Source organism: Anabrus simplex, chromosome 3 (genome assembly GCF_040414725.1).
Source record: "Anabrus simplex isolate iqAnaSimp1 chromosome 3, ASM4041472v1, whole genome shotgun sequence".
In the NCBI taxonomy this organism is placed as follows: domain Eukaryota; kingdom Metazoa; phylum Arthropoda; class Insecta; order Orthoptera; family Tettigoniidae; genus Anabrus; species Anabrus simplex.
Genome location: NC_090267.1, coordinates 50,461,043 through 50,483,307, shown reverse-complemented (window position 1 = coordinate 50,483,307; position 22,265 = coordinate 50,461,043). Strand labels below are relative to the sequence as shown.

The 22,265-nt window shown below is 38.6% G+C and overlaps 1 protein-coding gene across 1 annotated transcript in view; it reads left to right on the top strand.

The window, feature by feature from the left end:
- LOC136865961 (putative divalent cation/proton antiporter TMEM165) overlaps positions 1 to 22,265 on the top strand; it is an 82,078-nt gene that overhangs the window by 43,315 nt on the left and 16,498 nt on the right. Inside the window, exon 4 of the mRNA XM_067142529.2 lies at positions 10,796 to 10,984. Within this exon, the coding sequence (XP_066998630.2) occupies positions 10,796 to 10,984 (189 nt within the window). The remainder of the gene's footprint in view (positions 1 to 10,795; positions 10,985 to 22,265) is intronic.

Sequence of the window (22,265 nt, the reverse complement as noted above, 5' to 3'; positions counted from 1 at the left end):
ATGTAAATTTAAAAATACGAATTTTGACATATAAGGAACCGAGAATTTCTAATGGAGAGGAATTAGCCGAAACGTATTGGATCGCCGACAAACAATAGTTAGGAAGCTTACAAACAGATTTCAATTTTGAATACCAATCAGCCGAAATAATAGAACAAACACTACCTGAATCTAAGAGAGCTGTTATAGGCTCGTTATTTAACTCAATTTTGAGAAAGGGGACCGGTGCGGGGGAATCCGCCGCAATCCTAAGACACTCTTTGGGACCTTCAAAAGATGAATTTGAAAATTGCTCGTTCCCTGAATTTACAACCTGTTTACCAGGGGCTGAGTCTCGGGGAGATGGATTAGTCGACTCAGCCGAAGCCACTAGTCACTTTTTATTATTGGCATAGGTGGAATTTGCACCAGAAGTTGAGCAGGAGGGGGGGCTATTCGAATTAGGACAATTCTTGGCAATATGTGAGAAAGCCCCACATTTAAAACAGCCTTGTGATGACCCGGCTCCATTCCTTGTCCCACTTGACTTGATCAGTGGACACTTGTTGCGCAGATGGTCAGGCGACCCGCAAGCATAACATTTACGGGGATTTACTGGTCGGCGAGGTGGAGGCCGAGTGTTACTAAAGTAAGGCGGGGGTTCTTTCGCGACACGCAAAGAATCGGCGTATCTAACTCCTTCCGCTGAGACGGCCAATGCTTCAAGTTCAGAGAAAGTTTGCGGGCACGCCGCGAAACACAAATATGACCTATAGGGTGGTGAAATCCCTTCCACAATAGCTTGTACAATCTGATCCTCAGGGAAATGAAGAGCAAACACCCTAGTATAAAACTTAATATCTTGGATGAAGTCTGCCAAGTTTTCATCCAAGCGCTGTACCCGATAATAGTACTTCTGAATAAGGGAGGACCTGGCCCTAGCAGGGATGAAGTTAGCTAGCAAGTGGGCATGGAAATCCTCAATAGATGATTGCTCGGCAATGGCTCTTACGATTTTATCAGAGAGAATACCAATAGCATACGGATAGATAATTTGCAAGATTTGACATGGAGAAAGAGAAAAAACAAGGGCATGATCCTGAAATTCCACTAGAAATCTTAAAAATGAAATTACGTCACTGGTGGTATTAACGGAAAACTTAGATATACCTCTGAGCAACATTGCCAATGGATGAGGCAAGCTACTAAACCCGGGTGACATAGTAGGTAAAGGTTTCAATGGCAAAGAAGTTAGTTCAGAACGGATGTTACTCAACGATGCACGGCGTTCAGACTCGTTGTCCAATGGGGCAGAGATAGTTTGAGCAGCGATGGTTTTCCTATTTACTTCTCCCTTAGCAGGCTCTTCTTCGCTACCTACATTCACTATGGTGGGCTGATCAGATTTGGGAGGAACTTCCCCAGTTAACAATTGAGTGACCTTACTAGATAATTCGGAAATATTTTCCAGGAGCGTACTAGCTTCCTTCCTCTGAACGTCATTCAGTTTTAGAGACAACAGATCTTTAACCCTATTCGAAAAATGATATAGCCTGCCTTGCACACGCTTAATTTGATTAGGAGACGGATCATTTTCATCAAAAAAACTAACTACAGAAGCTAGCCCAGTAATATTCTCGACGATCGTGGAAAGAGAGTCATCAATTTCTTTCTCTCCCAGAATGGGGATGGAAATGGGCAAATCAAGGGACTCTCTAAGCTTGTTAGTGTCTACTGCAACCGTGCCTCCAGATTGCACATTTCTGATATTTAATTCATAGATCAACTCCTCTTTGCGCAAATAATTAAGATGGAGAACATCGCGAGGGCCGGGCATGATGACAGAACAATTTTGAAAAAGTCAAAAAAATTCCAGCAACTGAGAAAATGGTTAGAGTTCGGATCAAAACAATGTGTAGCCGTCAAAAGGGGCTAAATTGAGACCCATTCAACCACGCTCTGCTACCACTTGTTACCGTGTTTTAGCGGTAGGTAGAGGTGAAAGAAGGTGCGGGTGTGAATGGATCTCAAGCTACGAAATTATAGTGCATGTAAACTAAATTTAAAATTTAATAAGGTTATATTTTCCTTTCAAAATAAATAAGTAACAAGCATGGCAGGTACAGAGTAGCCAGTAAAATAAGGTAGTTACAATATTTACAGGATTTGGGCTTCGCACCCCGAATTCACAATGTTTGGGCAATCAGCTCAGTTTTACCCCAAACACAAGTTTTAACAGAGGGGCAGAAAACCCCATTCATACCTAGGAGCCCTAGCTCCAAATTACACTGAAAAGCCTCCTCGAGGCATACCATACTCAAAAGAGCCACACGCTCTCAAATTTAAGCCTCTCCCAGGCCACACCAAACTCCACCTTCAAGCTGTCCTCAACGGACATAAACACAGGGGTAAAATACCCAATCTACTGAGGTCTATTAAACGAAAAGAATGTTAATTAAATGACCTCTAAAATAACAATTTGAGAGGAGGCGAACTTGCACTCCTAATACACTTTGATTAAGACCTACTTGGCGCTAGGCCGTTAATACAAGGGCTAATCCCATACTAAAGAGGTGACTTAAGAAGAGAACGATTTGTTTTACATTAACGAAGAATAGGTTGAGAAAAGTAAGTTCACCTCAAAACAATATGAGTGGGAGCTCGAGAGGGTTAGCACTCTCTATCCCAGAATGTAGCTTTACAAGAGAATAGATGAAAAGAGTAGTTACATTTTAGGAAAAGGTTACATAGTGGAACGCTTCGAACCCGCCCCGAAAGTTAAACTGCTGAGCTAGCAAAGAAAGAATTTATTAATCGGCCATTACCTTATTGCTGACCGCTGCCGAGGAAAGAGGCGCTTCCCGCCTCCTGCTATGTACTTTATACACTGAAAGATGGAACAGAAGTGGCCCGGAGACCCTAAAATCAGCAGTTTATATCCTCTCGCGGAAGGTTCTAGGTGTTAGGGGAAAGAAAACACCCTCCCACAAACCTTTTATTGGCTAGGGTACAGAAACATATTCAAGTTGGGGGAAGATACCTATGATTGGTCAGAAATTAATAACAGAAATTCGCGATTGGTCAAATACAGCCAACTTAAACAATAACAGAAAGAAATTTAACAAAGAACAAACTTTTGAAATAAAATTTTCTTCAACAAAATAGTTCTTTGACTCCGCACTAGGTTGCACTATTGTTGATCTTCAGTAGTGTCCTCTAGAAGAGAAAGTTCACACTGCTTACTTCAAGCGAAACAAAACCACATCAAAAATGACACCGTTCAAAAACTCAAAATTTTCCACGTGGTGACATCTTCTGAGAAAGTAGAAAATTAATACCATCAATAAAGTTCAGACTTCCTCCAGCAGAGGAGTTTCAACTGGCGCAAATTTTAAATTAGCGGAGTGGAGGTGTACTGCCCGGTACATAAATAAAGATGAATTCCCACTTCAATTTAAACCTGAAGGAGAAAAAACCCAAGTTAGACATTGGAAGCAATGTATGGAAGTTACTAGAATCATTAGGATCATTGAATGATGATTGACTCACCTTGAGCAGCATGTTAAACGCGCTGTTACACAGACGGAGCCGGACGAAGTGTATTGGCAGCAGTAAAGGAGGCGAGGGGAAGGAAGGAGGTGGAGCACATGCAGGGGGATGGAACTAAGGCAGGGTGGAAGGATGGGTTAGTGGGGGTAATTGACGGGAGTGTGTATTCCGGATTACTTGGAAAATCGAACTGTTTTTCGATAGTTGGGTATTTTTAAGCCAATCGATTAAAAGATCGAAAAAGATATTGCGTTTCTCGTAAATTTCATTTAAATTATAATTGGGGTTGAAGTATTGATCGCAGTTGATGTAACAGCTTTCAATAATATTCCTTATGGGTCCCTTGTTTGCTGTTTGAAGAACTTCCATATCTTGTTCAGTGTCGGAAAGTTTGTGATTAGTGTCGTGCATATGTATGCACATGGTGGAGAAGTTATTGTGTCTCATCGCGTTGACGTGTTCTGAATATCTAATCATAAAGTTGCGTCCTGTTTGACCTATGTAATAGCTGCTGCATTCGTAACATTTTAGTCTATATATTCGAGATTTGGAGTAGATACTGGGGGTATTGATTGATGCAGAGTTGTGTAAAATTTCAGAGGTTCTATTGTTAGTTTTGAATAAAATTCTTACGTTGTGTTTCCGGAAAAGGTTGGTGATTTTATGGACGTCGTTATTGTAAGTGAAGGTGGTTGAAATAGTTTTTTCTTTTTCTTTTATGAGTTTGGTTTTAGGCCGGTACCTATATTTGTTTATTATTTGTTCTATAAACGGCGTGTTGTACCCATTGAACTTGGCAATTGCCCTTATGGTATTAAGTTCGTTATTAAGATCTTTCTTTGCCATGGGTATGGCAAAAGCTCGATACACCATGCTATTGTATGCTGCACGTTTGTGCATTATGGGATGTATGGAATCTTTGTGGATGGTGTTAGCAATTTGTGTAGGTTTCCTGTATATTTTGTAAGACAGGCGAGATGAATTTCTAAGAATGGTTATATCTAGAAAATTAATTGCGTTATTGATTTCTGACTCGGGTGTGAATTTAATGTATGGGTCAATACTATTCAAGTCTTGAAGAGTGGAGTCCACGTTCTTGATTAATTCATCCTTAATGACAAATGTGTCGTCCACATATCTGGCCCATGTGAGAATATTTGGAAAGTTGTTATTATTGATTTTTGAATGTTGTAAGTTATCTAAATAGATATTAGCCAAAATTCCTGATGAAGGTGATCCCATCGCCAGTCCATTCTGTTGATATATAATATTGTCAAAAATGTCAAAAAACATATCAGATGTAAGGGTTTTCAGGCGTTTGCTCTATTAACCAGCGTTTCGTCTTAGGTCTGACACCAGACTCATCAGAGGGGGATGTGTCAGACCCTACCCACTGACGCTGGGGTGTATGCAGGTGAACTTATCAGAAGCTCTTATAAGAGGCACAGTCTGATAACTGCATACAGGAGATAAATCTCCACAATGGAAACGCCTGAAAACCCTTACATCTGATATGTTTTTTTGACATTGTTGACATGCTCTGTTGGTGAAAAATATCTAATTCCCTCCATGGGAATTTAGAATTTTCCATTCGATATATAATATTGTCGAAAACAAAGAAGTTATTGTTGATGACCAGTTTTAGAAGCTGAATAAAATCTTGTATTTCTAGTTTACTAAGAGAACTATGTTTACTAAAATTATTTTCAGTGATTTTTGGAAGTTTGGAAATTGGTATGCTCGGATACATATTTTCTATATCAAAGGAGTAGAGGGAGTGGTTAGGTTGTAGGTTAAATGCCTTTAATTTCTCAATCAGTTCGGTAGTGTTTTTAATGGATTTGTTGGATAGAAAGTGATCATTTTTTGTTAGGAAACTTTGATTGAATTGGGATGCTTTGTAGAGTGGACTGGGTCTGTAGTTGATAATGGGTCAGATAGGAATATTAGGTTTGTGAATTTTTGGAAGGGCTTTGACTGTAGGAAGGCCTGGATTCATGGTTATTAGTTAGATTTTTCATGGTCTGTAAAAAGAAATGTTAAGTTCTTTAAAGTTTGCTTTAGTTGTCTCTGGATTTTTTTGGGTAGGGTCTTTCTTGATTATTTTAAATGTGGTGTTGTTGAAAAATTCTTTAGTTTTGGATACATAATCCGTTTTCTTCATTAAGACAGTAGTTTTACCTTTATCTGCCTTTGTGATTATTAAGTCATTATGTTTTATTTTACTTTTAAGTTCTGTGATTTGTTTGTGTTCAGAGATGAATTTGTCATTAGAGTTAGTGGAAATAGTTTCCCTGCTTACGTTTTTGGCTGTGCCTATCTTATCTAGTTTTCTTTTTATTTCAAATCTAATTTCGTCTTGTTTCTCGAAAGGCATTTTATTTATTGTAGCTTCTGATTCTATAATCATGTTAGTCATTATATTTATTTTATTCATGTTAGGCCAGTTTTGGTTAGGGCCTTTTGATAGGATGGCGATTTCTTCTTTATTAACGTTTACATTGGAAAGGGGGATGAAATTTCTCGATTATGTTTTTTGTCAAATTGGTTTCTTTTGGTTGATTTTCAAGTGAAACCGTTTGCTGCTTCTTTTTTTTAAATGTCTAATTTTCTATGTAAAGTAAGTGGTTTTTGCGAAAGAATATCAAACAATTTATAGTGAATTTGACTTTGAAATATGTTCCATTGTGCTCTAGAAAGCAGATGAGCTGCTTCAAGGTGAGTTTCATACAATTTGTTATTTAAGGACTTTTCCCTATGTAAAAAAACAAATTTTGTTTTTCAGCCAAATCTTGTTTGTTCTTTGCTGAGTTTTGATCAAATGTGGTGCATAACAATGTTTTTTAATTGTTCCTTTCAGAAAATTAGGTGTTAAAACATGTAATACGTTGCTTCAGGAAATTGATATCTCTGCCTAATTTGGCAACTTTAATTTTTAGGCCCATATATTGATGGGCCTTTCTCTTTGCCTGGTAGGCCGTTTCACTTATAGTTATGAATTTCATTGGTTCCGCATTGAAGTGGGATTACAGTAAAATTAAATTCCTTCAAGGTCCACCTATTCAATACAATGACGTTTTATTGTGATTCAGTTGCATGTCAATTGGTCAAATGGTACTAGTTTTGGCATCTCTGTGCCATCATCAGCCTTAAGTACAAATTAAACAATATATATATTCCTAAAACATCTAAAAAACATTTTAACACATTATAAAATACAATTGCTGTAGTGATATATGAGATAAATAAAAATTATGATACAATTGATTGCTGTGATATAAAATTCTTAAAATTTTGGCTATGTGGAGTTCAGCATTGTGTGAGGGTTAATTTCTTGTATTTAGGTGTGTTGTGAACTCTCAGGGGGACGATACTGCTGCGAGAGACCGTATTGGAGAGCAAGAGTTCTACACACTGGATGGTAGCATGATTGGCCAAGTTCACTAGTACAAACTGCATGAAGTGAAAAACTCTTACTCGAATATACGGCACATCCTTAAGATGTTTGATGAGGCAGGCTTACAATCCTGGTGAGCAGCTAAGAAACAAAAGCTTGCTGATGAGCAGAGGGTGTACTGCCTTGCATTTGCAGAGGACGAACGTGCTACATGAATTGTTGAATGTTGCATTCTCTAAAGAGAGCAAGTTTTCCTTGGTGAATAATGGGCCAACATCCTGCACAGTGCAGGATACTTGACCAATCGTTGGCTTTCTAGCCGTATATCTGTTGCATGTTGGAGTTGGGTCAGCCCTTGTGGGTTAGGAATGTTGCACAGAATTGAACAGTGTCCCATCATAAGGCAATATGTGTATATTTTACCTTTCTATATGGCTGCTTCATGCTGCTGGTGTTATACAATTTCAGCAGGACCTGTCTACCGTTCTACACGTCCTGATTGGTTCAGGAATGATTCGCAAGGCAAGGTCATTACATGTTATAATTCTCATGTTAGGTCCGTATTGAAATGTACGTAAATACAAAGTATGTTACAAGTGTTTATTTATATATCCACCTATTCAATACAAAGAGATCTTTTTAGAAATTAAATATTATTATAAAATGTTAAGGGACATGTTTCGCCCATATTAAGGGCATCATCAGCCTCAAATTCAAACCTGTATGTTGAAAAATCAGGATCCTGATTGCTCTTACAAGCCATAAAAAGAGGATATCATTATAGGTGTCAGTCTAAACATACAAAATATTAGAATGTCCTTGGCTAAAATTGCAGTATCAAGCTGCATGTCATAAGTTCACATGAATATACTTTCCGGAGCGTTGAAAAACTTGTTGGGGTAGGGCAGTAAACAGCTCAGTCTTCATAATGAAACAGAAATGTGCCTCCTTGAAGATAAGAAAAAGCAAAGCTGATACACTGTTACAGATGTCAATATCGTATGTTGTGATAAGACAACAGATCTCTTAAATGGCTGTTCAGCTGCCTATAGTCTATTTACCTGGCTGAAGGAGTGAAAGTCGAATGTGTTATGATAAGATAACAGTCTTCCTTACATAATTGTGGGAGTAAGGAAAAAGCATTCGGTTGTCTATCGATGTATTTATCTTATTTGAAGGACGAAAGTCGAAGGTTTATCGACGTTGATAGAGCTCTTTGGTGTGAAGTCTGTAACAAGAGGAGAGTGAATGCTTAGGAAGGTATTTTTGAAGAGAAAGTGGGTTTAAAGAAAGGTAAAACATGGAAAATGTATAAAAACACTTACCCTTTCGTCTGTGAAGATGTAAATCAGTTATGGAAAGGCTAGTTGAAGAAAAATAACGTTATGTGTAGGTTCATTTATTTCTTTGACTGTTAATGCAGTTGCTATGGTAGCGTTGAATGACTGACATTTGTACTTCTGGTATTGTATCGATGTGAGATTGGCGGAGGAGGGTGTGGTTGAGGGGAGGGGGTAGGCGGAGCGTTAAATTTATGTGTTGTTGGTTGCGAGAGATTTACATGGTCGGACAGGGAGGGAGTCGTGTTGGGTTGCGGGAGAATTGTGGGGGCGGGCATGAAGGGAGTCAAGTTAGTTAAAGTAGTGGAGGTTCTAGAAGATGTTAACTTAAGATTTTTAAGAATGTAGTTATGTTTTGAATTTAGAGTTTGCAATAATTTGGGTAAACTTTCGTATAATGGATTCTTGACTTCAATTAAATCATTGAGGTTTAGATTTTTGTTGTAGTGTTGGTCCAAAAATATATCTTCTAGAACCTCCACTACTTTAACTAACTTGACTCCCTTCATGCCCGCCCCCACAATTCTCCCGCAACCCAACACGACTCCCTCCCTGTCCGACCATGTAAATCTCTCGCAACCAACAACACATAAATTTAACGCTCCGCCTACCCCCTCCCCTCAACCACACCCTCCTCCGCCAATCTCACATCGATACAATACCAGAAGTACAAATGTCAGTCATTCAACGCTACCATAGCAACTGCATTAACAGTCAAAGAAATAAATGAACCTACACATAACGTTATTTTTCTTCAACTAGCCTTTCCATAACTGATTTACATCTTCACAGACGAAAGGGTAAGTGTTTTTATACATTTTCCATGTTTTACCTTTCTTTAAACCCACTTTCTCTTCAAAAATACCTTCCTAAGCATTCACTCTCCTCTTGTTACAGACTTCACACCAAAGAGCTCTATCAACGTCGATAAACCTTCGACTTTCGTCCTTCAAATAAGATAAATACATCGATAGACAACCGAATGCTTTTTCCTTACTCCCACAATTATGTAAGGAAGACTGTTATCTTATCATAACACATTCGACTTTCACTCCTTCAGCCAGTTAAATAGACTATAGGCAGCTGAACAGCCATTTAAGAGATCTGTTGTCTTATCACAACATACGATATTGACATCTGTAACAGTGTATCAGCTTTGCTTTTTCTTATCATCTTCAAGGAGGCACATTTCTGTTTCATTATAAAGACTGAGCTGTTTACTGCCCTACCCCAACAAGGTTTTCAACGCTCCGGAAAGTATATTCATGTGAACTTATGACATGCAGCTTGATACTGCAATTTTAGCCAAGGACATTCTAATATTTTGTATGTTTAGACTGACACCTATAATGATATCCTCTTTTTATGGCTTGTAAGAGCAATCAGGATCCTGATTTTTCACCATACAGGTTTGAATTTGAGGCTGATGATGCCCTTAATATGGGCGAAACATGTCCCTTAACATTTTATAATAATATTTAATTTCTAAAAAGATCTCTTTGTATTGAATAGGTGGATATATAAATAAACACTTGTAACATACTTTGTATTTAGGCAAGGTCATGTCGCTTATCAACTGGCTTCTACATTGGGCAGACATGAATCCCATCGAGAATGTGTGGGCCGAGACGAAGAGAGTAATGGTGGAGTGCTGGTTCGATCTCGCTCCAAATACAAATGACACTCTCTGGGATGTTGTCGAGCAAGGTGGCTGGTGATGGCATATGTTTGCGTCTGCCCTAATCGATTCTATTGCCACACACCTGGAAGAGGTTGTGCGTAACGGTGGTGCATGGTCCTTTCACTGTCAACAATGGCATGATAAAACAAGTTACGTGACTTGCCAGATGTGTCATTATAAGTATTAAAAAAAAAAAAAACATTAAAATATTTTACACTACCAAGACTCAAACTCTTGACACCAGAGGCAAGCGGCAGAACTCTGATTTAGCATGCACAGCTACCGGCTTGGCTGACACAATCTGTACGTTCAGAGGCACTTCACAACTATAACATGATCGCCAAACAAAATATAGTGCATACATTATGACCTGGACAGATAAATAATGTCCCAGATGAGCAATGTCCTATGGCCATATAAGGACTACGAATTAGAATGTATCTCAGCAAGGCCACCTGTACATGTTGTGGGTGACCAATACTTTCCGGGATAGTTAACGTTTTGTGTCGGAAAGTATACATGCATCAGGAGGAAAACCACTAATGTAGTCTATAAGGAAATCATAAGGCCTATCGCCATGAAATTAAAACTGTTCCTATGTGAAGACTGGCCAGGTTGCTAGTAGTCACTATTTTAGAAACGAGCCTAGATTAATTGGCATTTAATATCCTTTTGGAGATCTAGTTTGCATTTAGACAAGTGAGAAATTAAAATGTGGCAGTCCATTTAGACTGTGTGTATGTTGAAAGAACTTGTTAAATATTGTTTTGTGTTTTTTAACAATGTTTCCATTTCCCTTGAAGGTACTTCTCTTACTAACCTTCTTTGTTTTGTTTTTTTCCTTTTCAGTATGAAAAGGAGGCTGTAACCTCGCTGATACAAGACCCCGAGTCTGGGGTATTACGTAAATCTGCAAAACCATCAGCTAATATATTATCATTTATCTCTAGAATCTTTTTGCAGTCATTTTCTCTGACTTTCTTAGCTGAATGGGGGGATCGCTCCCAGCTTACAACCATCATTCTTGCTGCCAGGGAGGTCAGTATCTATGTGTTTATATATAATGTTTAATTTAATATTCTAATATTATCAAAATGTAGTTAGTGTGTTCATAAACCTGTATTGTATTATATGAAGATGCTACATAAAGGGGCTCTTCAGCCTCAGTGGCATGTAAATCATCAATAAATTCAAAATACATGGATGACAAAGAAGAAGTATAAATAATGTTCCTCCTCGTCAACACAACTCTCTTTATATGAATAAACTTTATTCAGTACCAGTTTTGGCCCTTTTTCGAGCCATCCTTAGCTTAATAAATGAACATAAATGTCAACTTAAAATACAGATTGACATACATTAAAACTTATTGGACAAACATAGTGTTGGTCAGGAGAACATTCTTTCCAGTTTTTCTTTGTCATTGTAAATCATCAATACATAGAGATGAAATTAATAAATTGTTTATACAGTAAAAGTCCGATATAGTGAGAATTCATAACAGCGAAAAATTTACTCGCTATAGCGGATTGTCGTTATATCCGATTTTTGTATAAAAGTCGGAAAACCCCTCGTGTACATTAAAATCGGTATGAAACGGCAATCAGTTTGTTCAAAACTTGCGTTTCCGCAGATAATATCCACACTACGGCTTACTTCTTTGTTATTTTTCGAAATCCGATACTATGTGAAGGTGTATGTTTGATTTCATTCTGAAAAAAAATATAGTACCGTATTTCTCCAAATCCAAGATGAACCTCACTTTTTCCCTCAACAAATTTAAATCACGCTCAAAAAGTAATTTGTAAAATCATATGAATGCCTTTGTTGTACAGTAGGCCTACGCACTTTTAGACACCGAACATTGGCTTTCGTCATGCTGTATTTTTTTTTTTGCATCTGCACTATTATTCTTTACTAACTTAAAATTGGCATCATGGTTTTCCGTGGTTTCCCATTTCCATACCAGGCAAATGCTGGGGCTGTACCTTAATTAAGGCCACGGCCGCTTCCTTCCAACTCCTAGGCCTTTCCTGTCCCATTGTCGCCATAAGACCTATCTGTGTTGGTGCGACGTGAAGCCCCTAGCAAAAAAAAAAAATTAAAAAAATGGCATAATACCTAAGAGAACCCGTTGAAAATTTGCCGGCAATACCTATTCCGTGCATCTCTACAATACGACGGTCCATCAGGAAATTATTCTTGCTGTCTATAAAACTGTTACTTTTACTCAGTGTCAGATACAACCGGCTACTGCTACACGCACGCCTCGCTTGCCGGCTTTGGCTAAATTCAGCGGCTAGCGATGTATAGGCCTAATCGTGCACGTTGAAAGTCAGCGAACGAGTTTATTGCGCCCTGGTATGGCCATTTTGCCCTTGCGTTTTTCGTGCACATACCTCACAATTTCATCTTTGACTTCTTTAAAGCATCCTTGTTGCGGACCACTGAATGTATTTTTTGTGCAGTACGCATTTTTTCAGCTCTTTGTCTTTACGCTAACGCCAAGTATTGGCTTTAGTTAGGCCTGTTCCGGGGTATGTGTAGAACGCAGAGATGGTGAAAGAAGGTGCGGGCTTGAATGGGTCTAACTATAATATCAAGAATTGAATTAAAATTATAAAAGGTTATATTTCTCTTAGAACTTCAAACACAACAATTTTTCACTGAATGAACATAACAATGAAACATCAGGTACAATGGCAATTTCACAAAACTGGAAAATTCAAGATTCAGACCTTAACAATTCTGGGCTACAGGCCTTAAAGTTACAAATATACAATTGAAAGGGATATTATTTAGTTAAGGGCAGAAATCCCCTAATCCAAGAGCACTTGCTCACTAAATTACAATGTCTAGCCTTTCAGAGGCACTCTTCATTATTACAAAACCTTGAAAAGAGCTAACAGGCTCTCAGTTTCCTCCAGTGTACCCAAGGCAACATTACATGAAAATCTTACAATCCCTGGCCTCTCAAGGCACCGTATACCATTTGAAATCGTTTTATACAGGGGTATCTAGTACGCAACCTACAGGGCCTTTGCGAAAAAGAACAGGTTAAATTAACGGTCCGAAAACAGCACTCCAGATAATGAAATATAAAATCCTACAGGGCTCTCGGCCGATGAAACAGGGGCTATTCCCAAACTACCGAGGTGGCTTGCATGGAAATTATTTTAACACATTACAGGAGAACACAGTTACGAAAACGTAGGCACCTCAAACCAAGATGAAGGGGAGCTCGAGAGGGTAACTCGCTCTCTATCCCTGATTTATAGTTAGACTTTGCAAAGTTTTACATTAGCCGAAAGAAAATTTACATTTTAGAAAAGAATGTTACATAGTTAAAGATTTGGACCTTCCCCTCAGATAAGGTTGTGGAGACAGCAAGAAAGATAGAATTTTATGTGGCCGTTACCTTGTAGGTGTTCTGTTGGCCGAAGAAAGAGGCACCCCGCCTCCTGCCTTAACACGCACACTTATAAAGACGGCGATCATTTGACAAGAAAACCCAAAAAGCCACAACTTATATACCCTCAGGGAAGGTTTGGGAGAATTCAAGACTAATCCAGGCCCACCCTCTCAAATTTAAATGAACATAGATTCAGTTATAAAAACCCAGAAATACGAAACTTCTTTAAGTTGTAAGTTTTTTCACCTCGCACCAGAATGCATTACCATAGTATTGGGAGAGTCATCTGTGGAAAAATGTCCAAACTTCTTAATGTATAGCAAAACAAAACAAGGAGAAATTCAATCAGTTTGGGAAACACCATAACACAATTACTTAATTTTTCAGTGGTGACATCTTCCGATTAAAGTTCCAAGTTCAGGTATTATCAGTTTCACCTTTTGGTCGATAGGGGAGTTTATAAAGGCGCTTATTTTGAATTTGCAGCGTTGAGGTGTACCTCCCGGTACAAGGCCTATGCCGTATTTTCTTGCGGCTGCACAATTATTCTATATTTCCGAGTGTTTAATAACCATTAACTTTAAATTGGCATCATAATATCGACAAGAACCCATTGAAAATTTGCCGGCAATACCTTTTCCACGTATCTTTACAATACGACTATCCATCCTGCATGATAGGAAAAACTTAAAACGGTCCACCTTTTCAATACAAAAAGTTATATTTTATTTATAACATGTATTTGTACTTGGAACTAGTTTCGACGCTGTGTTTGCGTCATCATCAGCCAAAATGGGAAACAGGCAAGCATGTAGGCATTTATGTTACACAAGGCGTTACATTAAACAATACACATCTTACAAGGAGATAAAAACAGGGACGAATATAGGAAACAAATGAATCGTTGAGAAAACAAAAGTTATACAAATTAAAAATAACCTTAACCACACATCTTGCAGTGCGAAAGTGTTCTTCTTGAATGATTCCTGAATGTAAAACACACGCGCACACATTTCTGAGGAGCCAGCAGGCAGGACAAAGTAAAGTGAAACCTTAAGAGTTCTTCTGAGAAGAGTTCATCATTTTTCTATGTTCCGACTAACTAATGAAGTCTCCCTTGAGTTCCTGATAAACATATACAACAGGAAATTCTCCTTCACTCTCCACACTAGCTATAAAGAACAACGGTAAAATTTTAAATATTGCGCAGAGACGTGAAAGCATGATTTTGAACATGATATAACTCCTTCAGATAACCCAGTTTTTACACAAGGTGTTACATTAATTAATACACATCTTACGAGGAGATAAAAACAGGGACGAATGTGGAAACACATGCATCGTTGAGAAAGCAAAGTTATACATATTAAAAATAAGCTTAACCACACAACTTGCAGTGCGAAAATATTTGCCTTGAATGATTCCTGAATACAAAACGCACGCGCACACACTTCTAAAGAGCCAGCAGGCAGGAAAAAGTAAGGTGAAACCTTGAGAGTTCTTCTGAGAAGAGTTCATCATTCTTTCTATGATCTGACTAACTAATGAAGTCTCCCTTGAGTTCCTGATAAACATACACAACAGGAAAATTAAACAAAACACATCTTACAAGGAGATAAAAACAGGGAAAGTTATACATATTAAAAATAACCTTAACCACATATCTTGTAGTGCGAAAATATTCGTCTTGAATGATTCCTGAATACAAAACACACGCACATACATTTCTGAAGAGCCAGGAGGCAGGAAAAAGTAAAGTGAAACCTTAAGAGTTCTTCTGAGAAGAGTTCATCATTTTTTCTATGTTCCGACTAACTAATGAAGTCTCCCTTGAGTTCCTGATAAACATACACAACAGGAAATTCTTCTTCACTCTCAACAATAGCTATAAAGATCAACGGTAAATTTCATTTTAAATATTGTGTAGAGACGTGAAAGCATGATCTTGAATATAATATAACTCCTTCATTTAACCCAATTTTTTACACAAGGTGTTATATTAAACAATACACATCTTACGAGGAGATAAAAACAGGGACGAATGTAGAAACAAATGCATTTTTGAGAAAGCAAAAATTATACATATTAAAAATAAGCTTAACCACACAACTTGCAGTGCGAAAATATTTGCCTTGAATGAATCCTGAATACAAGATGCACGCACACACTTTCTAAAGAGCCAGCAGGCAGGAAAAGGTAAGATGAAACCTTAAGAGTTCTTCTGAGAAGAGTTCATCATTCTTTCTATGTTCCAACTAACTAAAGAAGTCTCCTTTGAGTTCCTGATAAACATACACAACAGGAAATTCTCTTTAACTCTCAACAATAGCTATAAAAGAGCAACGGTAAATTGTATTTTAAATACTGTGCAGAGATGTGGAAGCATGATCTTGAACATGATATAACTTCTTCATTTAACCACCTTTGAAAGTTTCTCTCTATATTACATAGCTTCATTAACAACCATTCTGTAGATGCACAAATTAATCTTGTAATCTTCATAGGTCCGGTATTCAGCTTGACAAGAATATAAAATAGGTATTAAGGAATACATTGTTGAGAGTTTGGAGGTTGACTGTGCCAGTATTGGTGGTGTATTGTTGCAGCGTTATGTGTAGGGTGGGGGCAGGTTTCTATGATGTTTATTGCGGGACATAAGGCGGTAAAGCTATGGCGCGAGATGAAGAGGAACAGAGCGTGTTGGATAGTTTAGGTCTGGGCAGCGGCCGTTGTTGGATTAGGAGGGGAGAGGGGAGGAGCGGTAGGGGAGGAGGGGTGGAAGGGGGGGAAGTATGGAGGGTGATGTGGTGAAAGTGTGTGGCGTGACAAAGTATTATGCATGATTTGAAAGACAGATCTGTTTTTCGGGATATTCATGTTTTTGAAAAATTCCATCCTGCTGTCTATAAAACTTAATTTTACTAAGTGTCAAGTACAATAGACACGTTTAACTCTGCCACTGAGTAGCCATGGCCTTTCTAAGAATTTGAAGGCTGGCAGATTTGAGAAACGTTTTTGTAGAGGCTAATAGAATGCCATTCTCTCTTCACTATTTCCTGAGATCCATTGATGTTACTCAGCCACTGTACAACCGGTTGTCACGGCTAGTGATGTATAGTAAAGAGGCGGTTGTTTATTGTCAACAAGTTTCGTGTGTGCGTGCGCGTGAAAAGAAGCAGCGTGTTTACCGCGGTAGTTGCTAGTGGTATCCATTAACTTCCTGTTAGGTTGCGAATGCAAGACAACCCTTGAGTTTTTGCATGAGATACTGAGGGGGAAAAAAGTCTTGGATTTGGAGAAATACGGTATCACTCCAGAGGTTTCTGTGGCAAACACTTCAGTTTTCTTCTTCAAACGGCGTCGCCTAACCTAACCGTATATGTATCATAAAAACATATTTGAAACGCATGTAGAGAAATGATAACCTCCTTGTGCAAAATTTACATGTACATAGCCTTTCCGGAATTTAACTAGACGTGCGAAGATTTGAAATATCCTTTGAAATCAGTGATGTACTCTGCCATATCTTGAGGTGTATCACATTCTTACTTAATTTCCATATATAACATTAAAATTAAGATATCGTATACTTCTGTCTTTATTTTTAATGAGTTAACAACTGCTATCTGCCACGTTACTTATGCATTTATTACGAAAACGTGTTATCCTCTTTCATTTCGAATTTCCTTTTGAGAACAGCAGTCGACGGGTATTACTAATCAACTCCAATATCGCTTTCCAGTGTCGACTAGAGAGCTCACAAATGCACATAGCGGGAAAACTATACTGTACCGATGATGATTGATCACATTTTGTTGCAAACATTTCAGTTTTCTTATTCAAGCAGCGTCACCTATCCCAACTTAACCGTATTATACGTATGATGAAAACACACTTCAAGCGCCAGTAGAGAAATTATAACCTCGCTATAAATTTTTATAATAGCCTTTACTTAATTTAACCAGATGTGAGAAAATATAAACTAACCTCTGAAATCAATTAAGTACTCTGCCACATCTCGAGGTGTATCCCATTCTTACTTAATTGCACTATTTAGCCTTAAAATTAAGCAGTCGTTTAGTCAGCCTTAATTTTTAACGAATTAAGAACCGTTATCGGACACGTTATTTATGCATTTATTACGAAAATATGTTCCCTTTCATTTCAAATTCTCTTTACGGAACAGCAGTCGACGGGTATTACTAATCGACTCCGATATCGCCTTTGAATGTCTGCGAGAGAACTCGCTAGTGCACATAGTGAGGAAACGATGCTGAAGGTAATTAATCGCATGCAATATCATCGTTGGAGTGCATAACTATTGGTAACAGAAAAAATTGCACACTCTTAATCGCTTGCAATAATGGATGCGTCAGTGATAGGGCTCTCGCTGTAACCGAAGGACATTACACAGTTTAATATAGGAATTTTGAAGGGACAGAAAAAAGTCGTCGCTATAATGGAGTTCTCGTTATATGCCGTACTCGCTATAGCGGACTTCTACTGTACTTGGATGTCGTGATAAACTTAACTATTGAAATTGGATCTTCCTTTGAGATTGTTATCAACTCTTAAGAAGTTTAGTTTACTTTAACTCTCAGAGGGTGCAATTTAATATTTTAAATCCCATAAGTTGCCATTTAGCAGAATTTACCAGCATATGTATTATTCAAAATGACAGTAAATGACACCTTTCGCTCTGGCTTATTGGGGAATCCCAGGATAGAGTGCAGTTATCACTTTCCTGACTTATTACAAGCAGTGAGAAGCAATAGTCTTTAGTGGTTGTCACGAGTTTTGAGACCAAATTTTTGTGATTTATAGCATTATTTTGTGCCATGGCGAGTAAAACACAAACTAGCTCCAGTTGTCAACTCCTCTCCATAGAGTAAGCTTCTTGGCACGCTGCTGCAAGGTGAGTCTCACACTATAACTCTCTACACCTTTTCTTCATATGACTTGCCCTTTAAAAATCTGCTCCACCTTTTTCTTTATGTTTCATGTTCCGCTTGAACTGAGGAACTTTGGTCCTACGTATCATCCTAGGGCCTACAAGTTCACTGAAAACCACCTTTCAACTTGCATAGTACAATTTTAAGATAAGAAGACTATGCCACCAACAGCGCTCGGATTATACCTCAGTACCACATTTCACTATGAATAAGATACTTATCAAGATTTTAAGTGTTCATTAAGCTTTATCATACCAAAGCCCAACTTTACAGAAAGTGCCACAACTTACGTACCAAGACAATATACGACTATTATGCTGCCAATGCGTAGCAGTCCTCATGTATTTTATATAAACTATTTTAAATGCGTGTCGTTATATGAATTTTACGTAATATGTGTATATTGTTGCTATATGGGGACCTTCGACTACCGTTCCAATATACATGTATAACATAAATCCTAGACCAGTTTTACCCTTTTGTGATTCCTTTTGCGAATAGTGTTTATTTTTAATATGCATGTTCTAAGCTATCAGAAGAGGCGCGCGGCTGTGAGCTTGCATCCGGGAGATAGTAGGTTCGAATCCCACTATCGGCAGCCCTGAAGATGGTTTTCCGTGGTTTCCCATTTTCACACCAGGCAAATGCTGGGGCTGTACCTTAATTAAGGCCACGGCCGCTTCCTTCCAACTCCTAGGCCTTTCCTATCCCATCGTCGCCATAAGACCTATCTGTGTCGGTGCGACGTAAAGCCTCTAACAACAAGCTATCAGAAGCTTTTGATATGCCGGTAAATACTGTTGTTAAATCCTGAATTCTCTCCTTTGTTAATTTTAATAATCCTGCAAGAATGGATGTATTTATAAAGCATTGAAGCTAACAAAACAATTCTGTTAACTATCTCAAACTCTGCTACCCTCAATATCGTGGAGTAAATGGTAATATGTCTCCAGTTTGACAGAATATTAGTTTCATCTTTCTTGTACAGCAGAATTGTCCCGGCTGTTTGAAAACAGGTAGGTACTTTCCCTGTTAATAGCATTATAGTAGCAATTATGGCTATTATTTCACAAGCCACACCATCCGTGATGACTTACGAGAACCTGATCAGGCCCTGGAGTGGTGTCTACAGCAATGTGTCGAGATGCTTTATCTGTAAGAACCTGTTTTAGTACTCTATTTCAGGATGACCCAATAAACACACATGCGCATACACACACACTATTCTACAACCCCCCCGTGAGTGTGGGTGGTAGAATAAGAGGTGACTAAAAGGGGCCCCAGGGGCTGTGAGCTTTGGAGCTAGGTTGTGACCATGGGACCCTTAGCTGAGTACTGGCATTGCTTCCAGTTACTTGTGGCAGGCTCATAACTTTTCATCTATCCTATTCAACCTCCCTTGTTCAACTCTCATTCTTTTCCAACCCCAACACTATTAGAGCATTCGAGGGCTAGGGAGTCTTTTATTTCCACACCCTTCGTGGCCCTTGTCTTTCTCTGGCCCATATGTTAATTTTTTGAAGTGTTGGATCCCTTCTGTTTTTTCTCTCCGATTAGTGTTATATGAAGGATGGTTGCGTAGTTGTACTTCCTCTTAAAACAATAACCATCACTACACACAATTCTAATCAAGTATGAATGGCCACATTTGCTAATTACTGTCTACTAGTCTCTCTTCTTTTGGCACAGCAGGCGGTCCAGCCTGTTGATATTATCTGGGGACGGCTAATCCTCACTTTCACTTCCCCAAGTCCAGTCACCTCATACAGAAGGTGTGTAGACCACTGGATTTGAACACATGGCTACGGGCTACACAACACACGATGACTATTCCTTGGTTTGACTCCAGGGACAGTCCAGTAATTCAGAGTCACATGCAGTGAACAACTATACAGCAACAGCTCAACAGTATTAAATAAACATCAGAACGATACTCATAACAGCAAATATAAACACAGGTCCATTTATCCTCATACTCAGGATAGCAGCTTCCCTCGCTGACTCATGTTGATCCTCAGTCCACAGAAATATACAAACACACAGTACTCTCAGGTAGTACACAGTCTTCCATTCGACATGCCGTCTGTAGTCTAGCCACTCTCTGGATACTCCTGATACCTACAACCAAAGCTCCTTGTTCAGACCTCTGTGTGACACTAGCGACAGCCAACACCTCTGTTTCCCTCAGCCCAGCCACCGAACTCCAACTCACTGAGTCTCACACGGACTCCACCATGGAGTCCAACACCGACTGACTGTCCATAGCTAGCCTCCCTTTTTATAGCTCAGGTGATGTGAACCAGAATATTCGCAAGGTGGCTAGATGCCGAACATTGCTGTTGAATCTCCATGAAAATTTCCATACCCTCCAGGTTGGCTGACTCATTAGTCCCGTCCAAGAAGTACCGAAAGGGACTACGGCAGGGCTGGCACATAACAATATGGAGAGAAAAATTGCAAACTATCTTGCCTAGTACAACATATTTTCGTGCCACCTTGTGTTTTTGCTGTTTTTCTATTACTGCATAACCTCTAGTTGTGCTATTTGGGGCTCCAACCAGTCTCTGGGCTGATGACCTGACAGACAATAATTGTATGGCCTCAGCTACCATGTGCAGGCATTTGAATTTACCACCATCTGGCTGTCTGCTAGTCAATTTTGACATTTCGTTTTACTCTAGGCCTACTAGATGGCAAAGTAAACTGAATCTCTCAGGGATCTTTTGCTGAGTTTTGATTTCACAGGATTTGGATGATGGTTCAAGAACGCATCTTACTGCCTTCCTATATTGATTATGCAATTGGTATTGAGTAAGCTCATAATTATATTTGCTTCTACATTTCTCATGGGCTCTTTTTGATGCCTGTTCAGGTTGTAGGACTTATTGAAAGTTTTATTTCTACTAGCAGGCTTACACTCTTTTCTGGCCTCATAATACTCAGTAGCAGGTTGTTTTAAGTTTATGCCATTGTGGAGAACACTGCAGAAATCATCAACAGCTCTGTTATATTCAGAGTCATCCATGTGGGATATATTGACGAGAGTAACTTTCCTCTCAGCTAATGCATGTCAAAATTCTGGTGTTGGCTGATCTGATTGATCATTACTACTATCATTAGGATCAATTTGGTATACCTTTGTATCTCCTACTTAGGTACTAAGTTACTGGAGTGAATTTGTGGATGTGAGGGGTTGATGTGACCACTTAAACCTCCCTGCCTTTTAACCCTACACGGGCAGAAGTGTTTTATGTCTGTATGCAGATCTAAAATATGGCAAATTAAAACTCATCCCGAATTTATTAAAATTATAAAATCCTTTTAATAACAACCACCTACTCAATACAATACATTACTCATTGAATTATAAAATAATCATGAGGTGTCTTAAATAATGGAACATGTTTCGTTCGAATTATCGAACACCAGCTATAAACATGCATATGTACTTAATATTAAATACTTACCTTGAACATTCAATGTACTTCATCTCAGAGGTCCATAAGATGATATCAGAGTTTTTTGCGACAGCATGTTAGTGCAAAAATGGCACAAGAGTCATTCCACAAATAAGTTGTTATGCCCTTACATCAAATAGTGTTGGAGATGACCAATCTTTGATTCTACATCTTCTAGTTGGAGGTGTTGCCTGTTTGCAATTGTTTGCCTGAATTACTGTTTCCTGGTAAATTATGTCAAAATTTTGGTATTGAAAAACACAGTAGTGAAAAATACTCTGTAGGCTCTTTCATCATGTCAAAATATGAATGTAAAATTGGTTCTTGATTAATATTACATATTGGAATGGAATGGTAGTTGAAGGTCCTGGGGTCTAAGTTACTAATGTCAGTCCTTTCATCAGCTGTTCCGTTCTCTGGGACACTCAAATCACTCTTGCAATGAGAAGACTCACTACCCGAATTTCCGTCTTCAGACTCTTCAAATTAAAAATCAC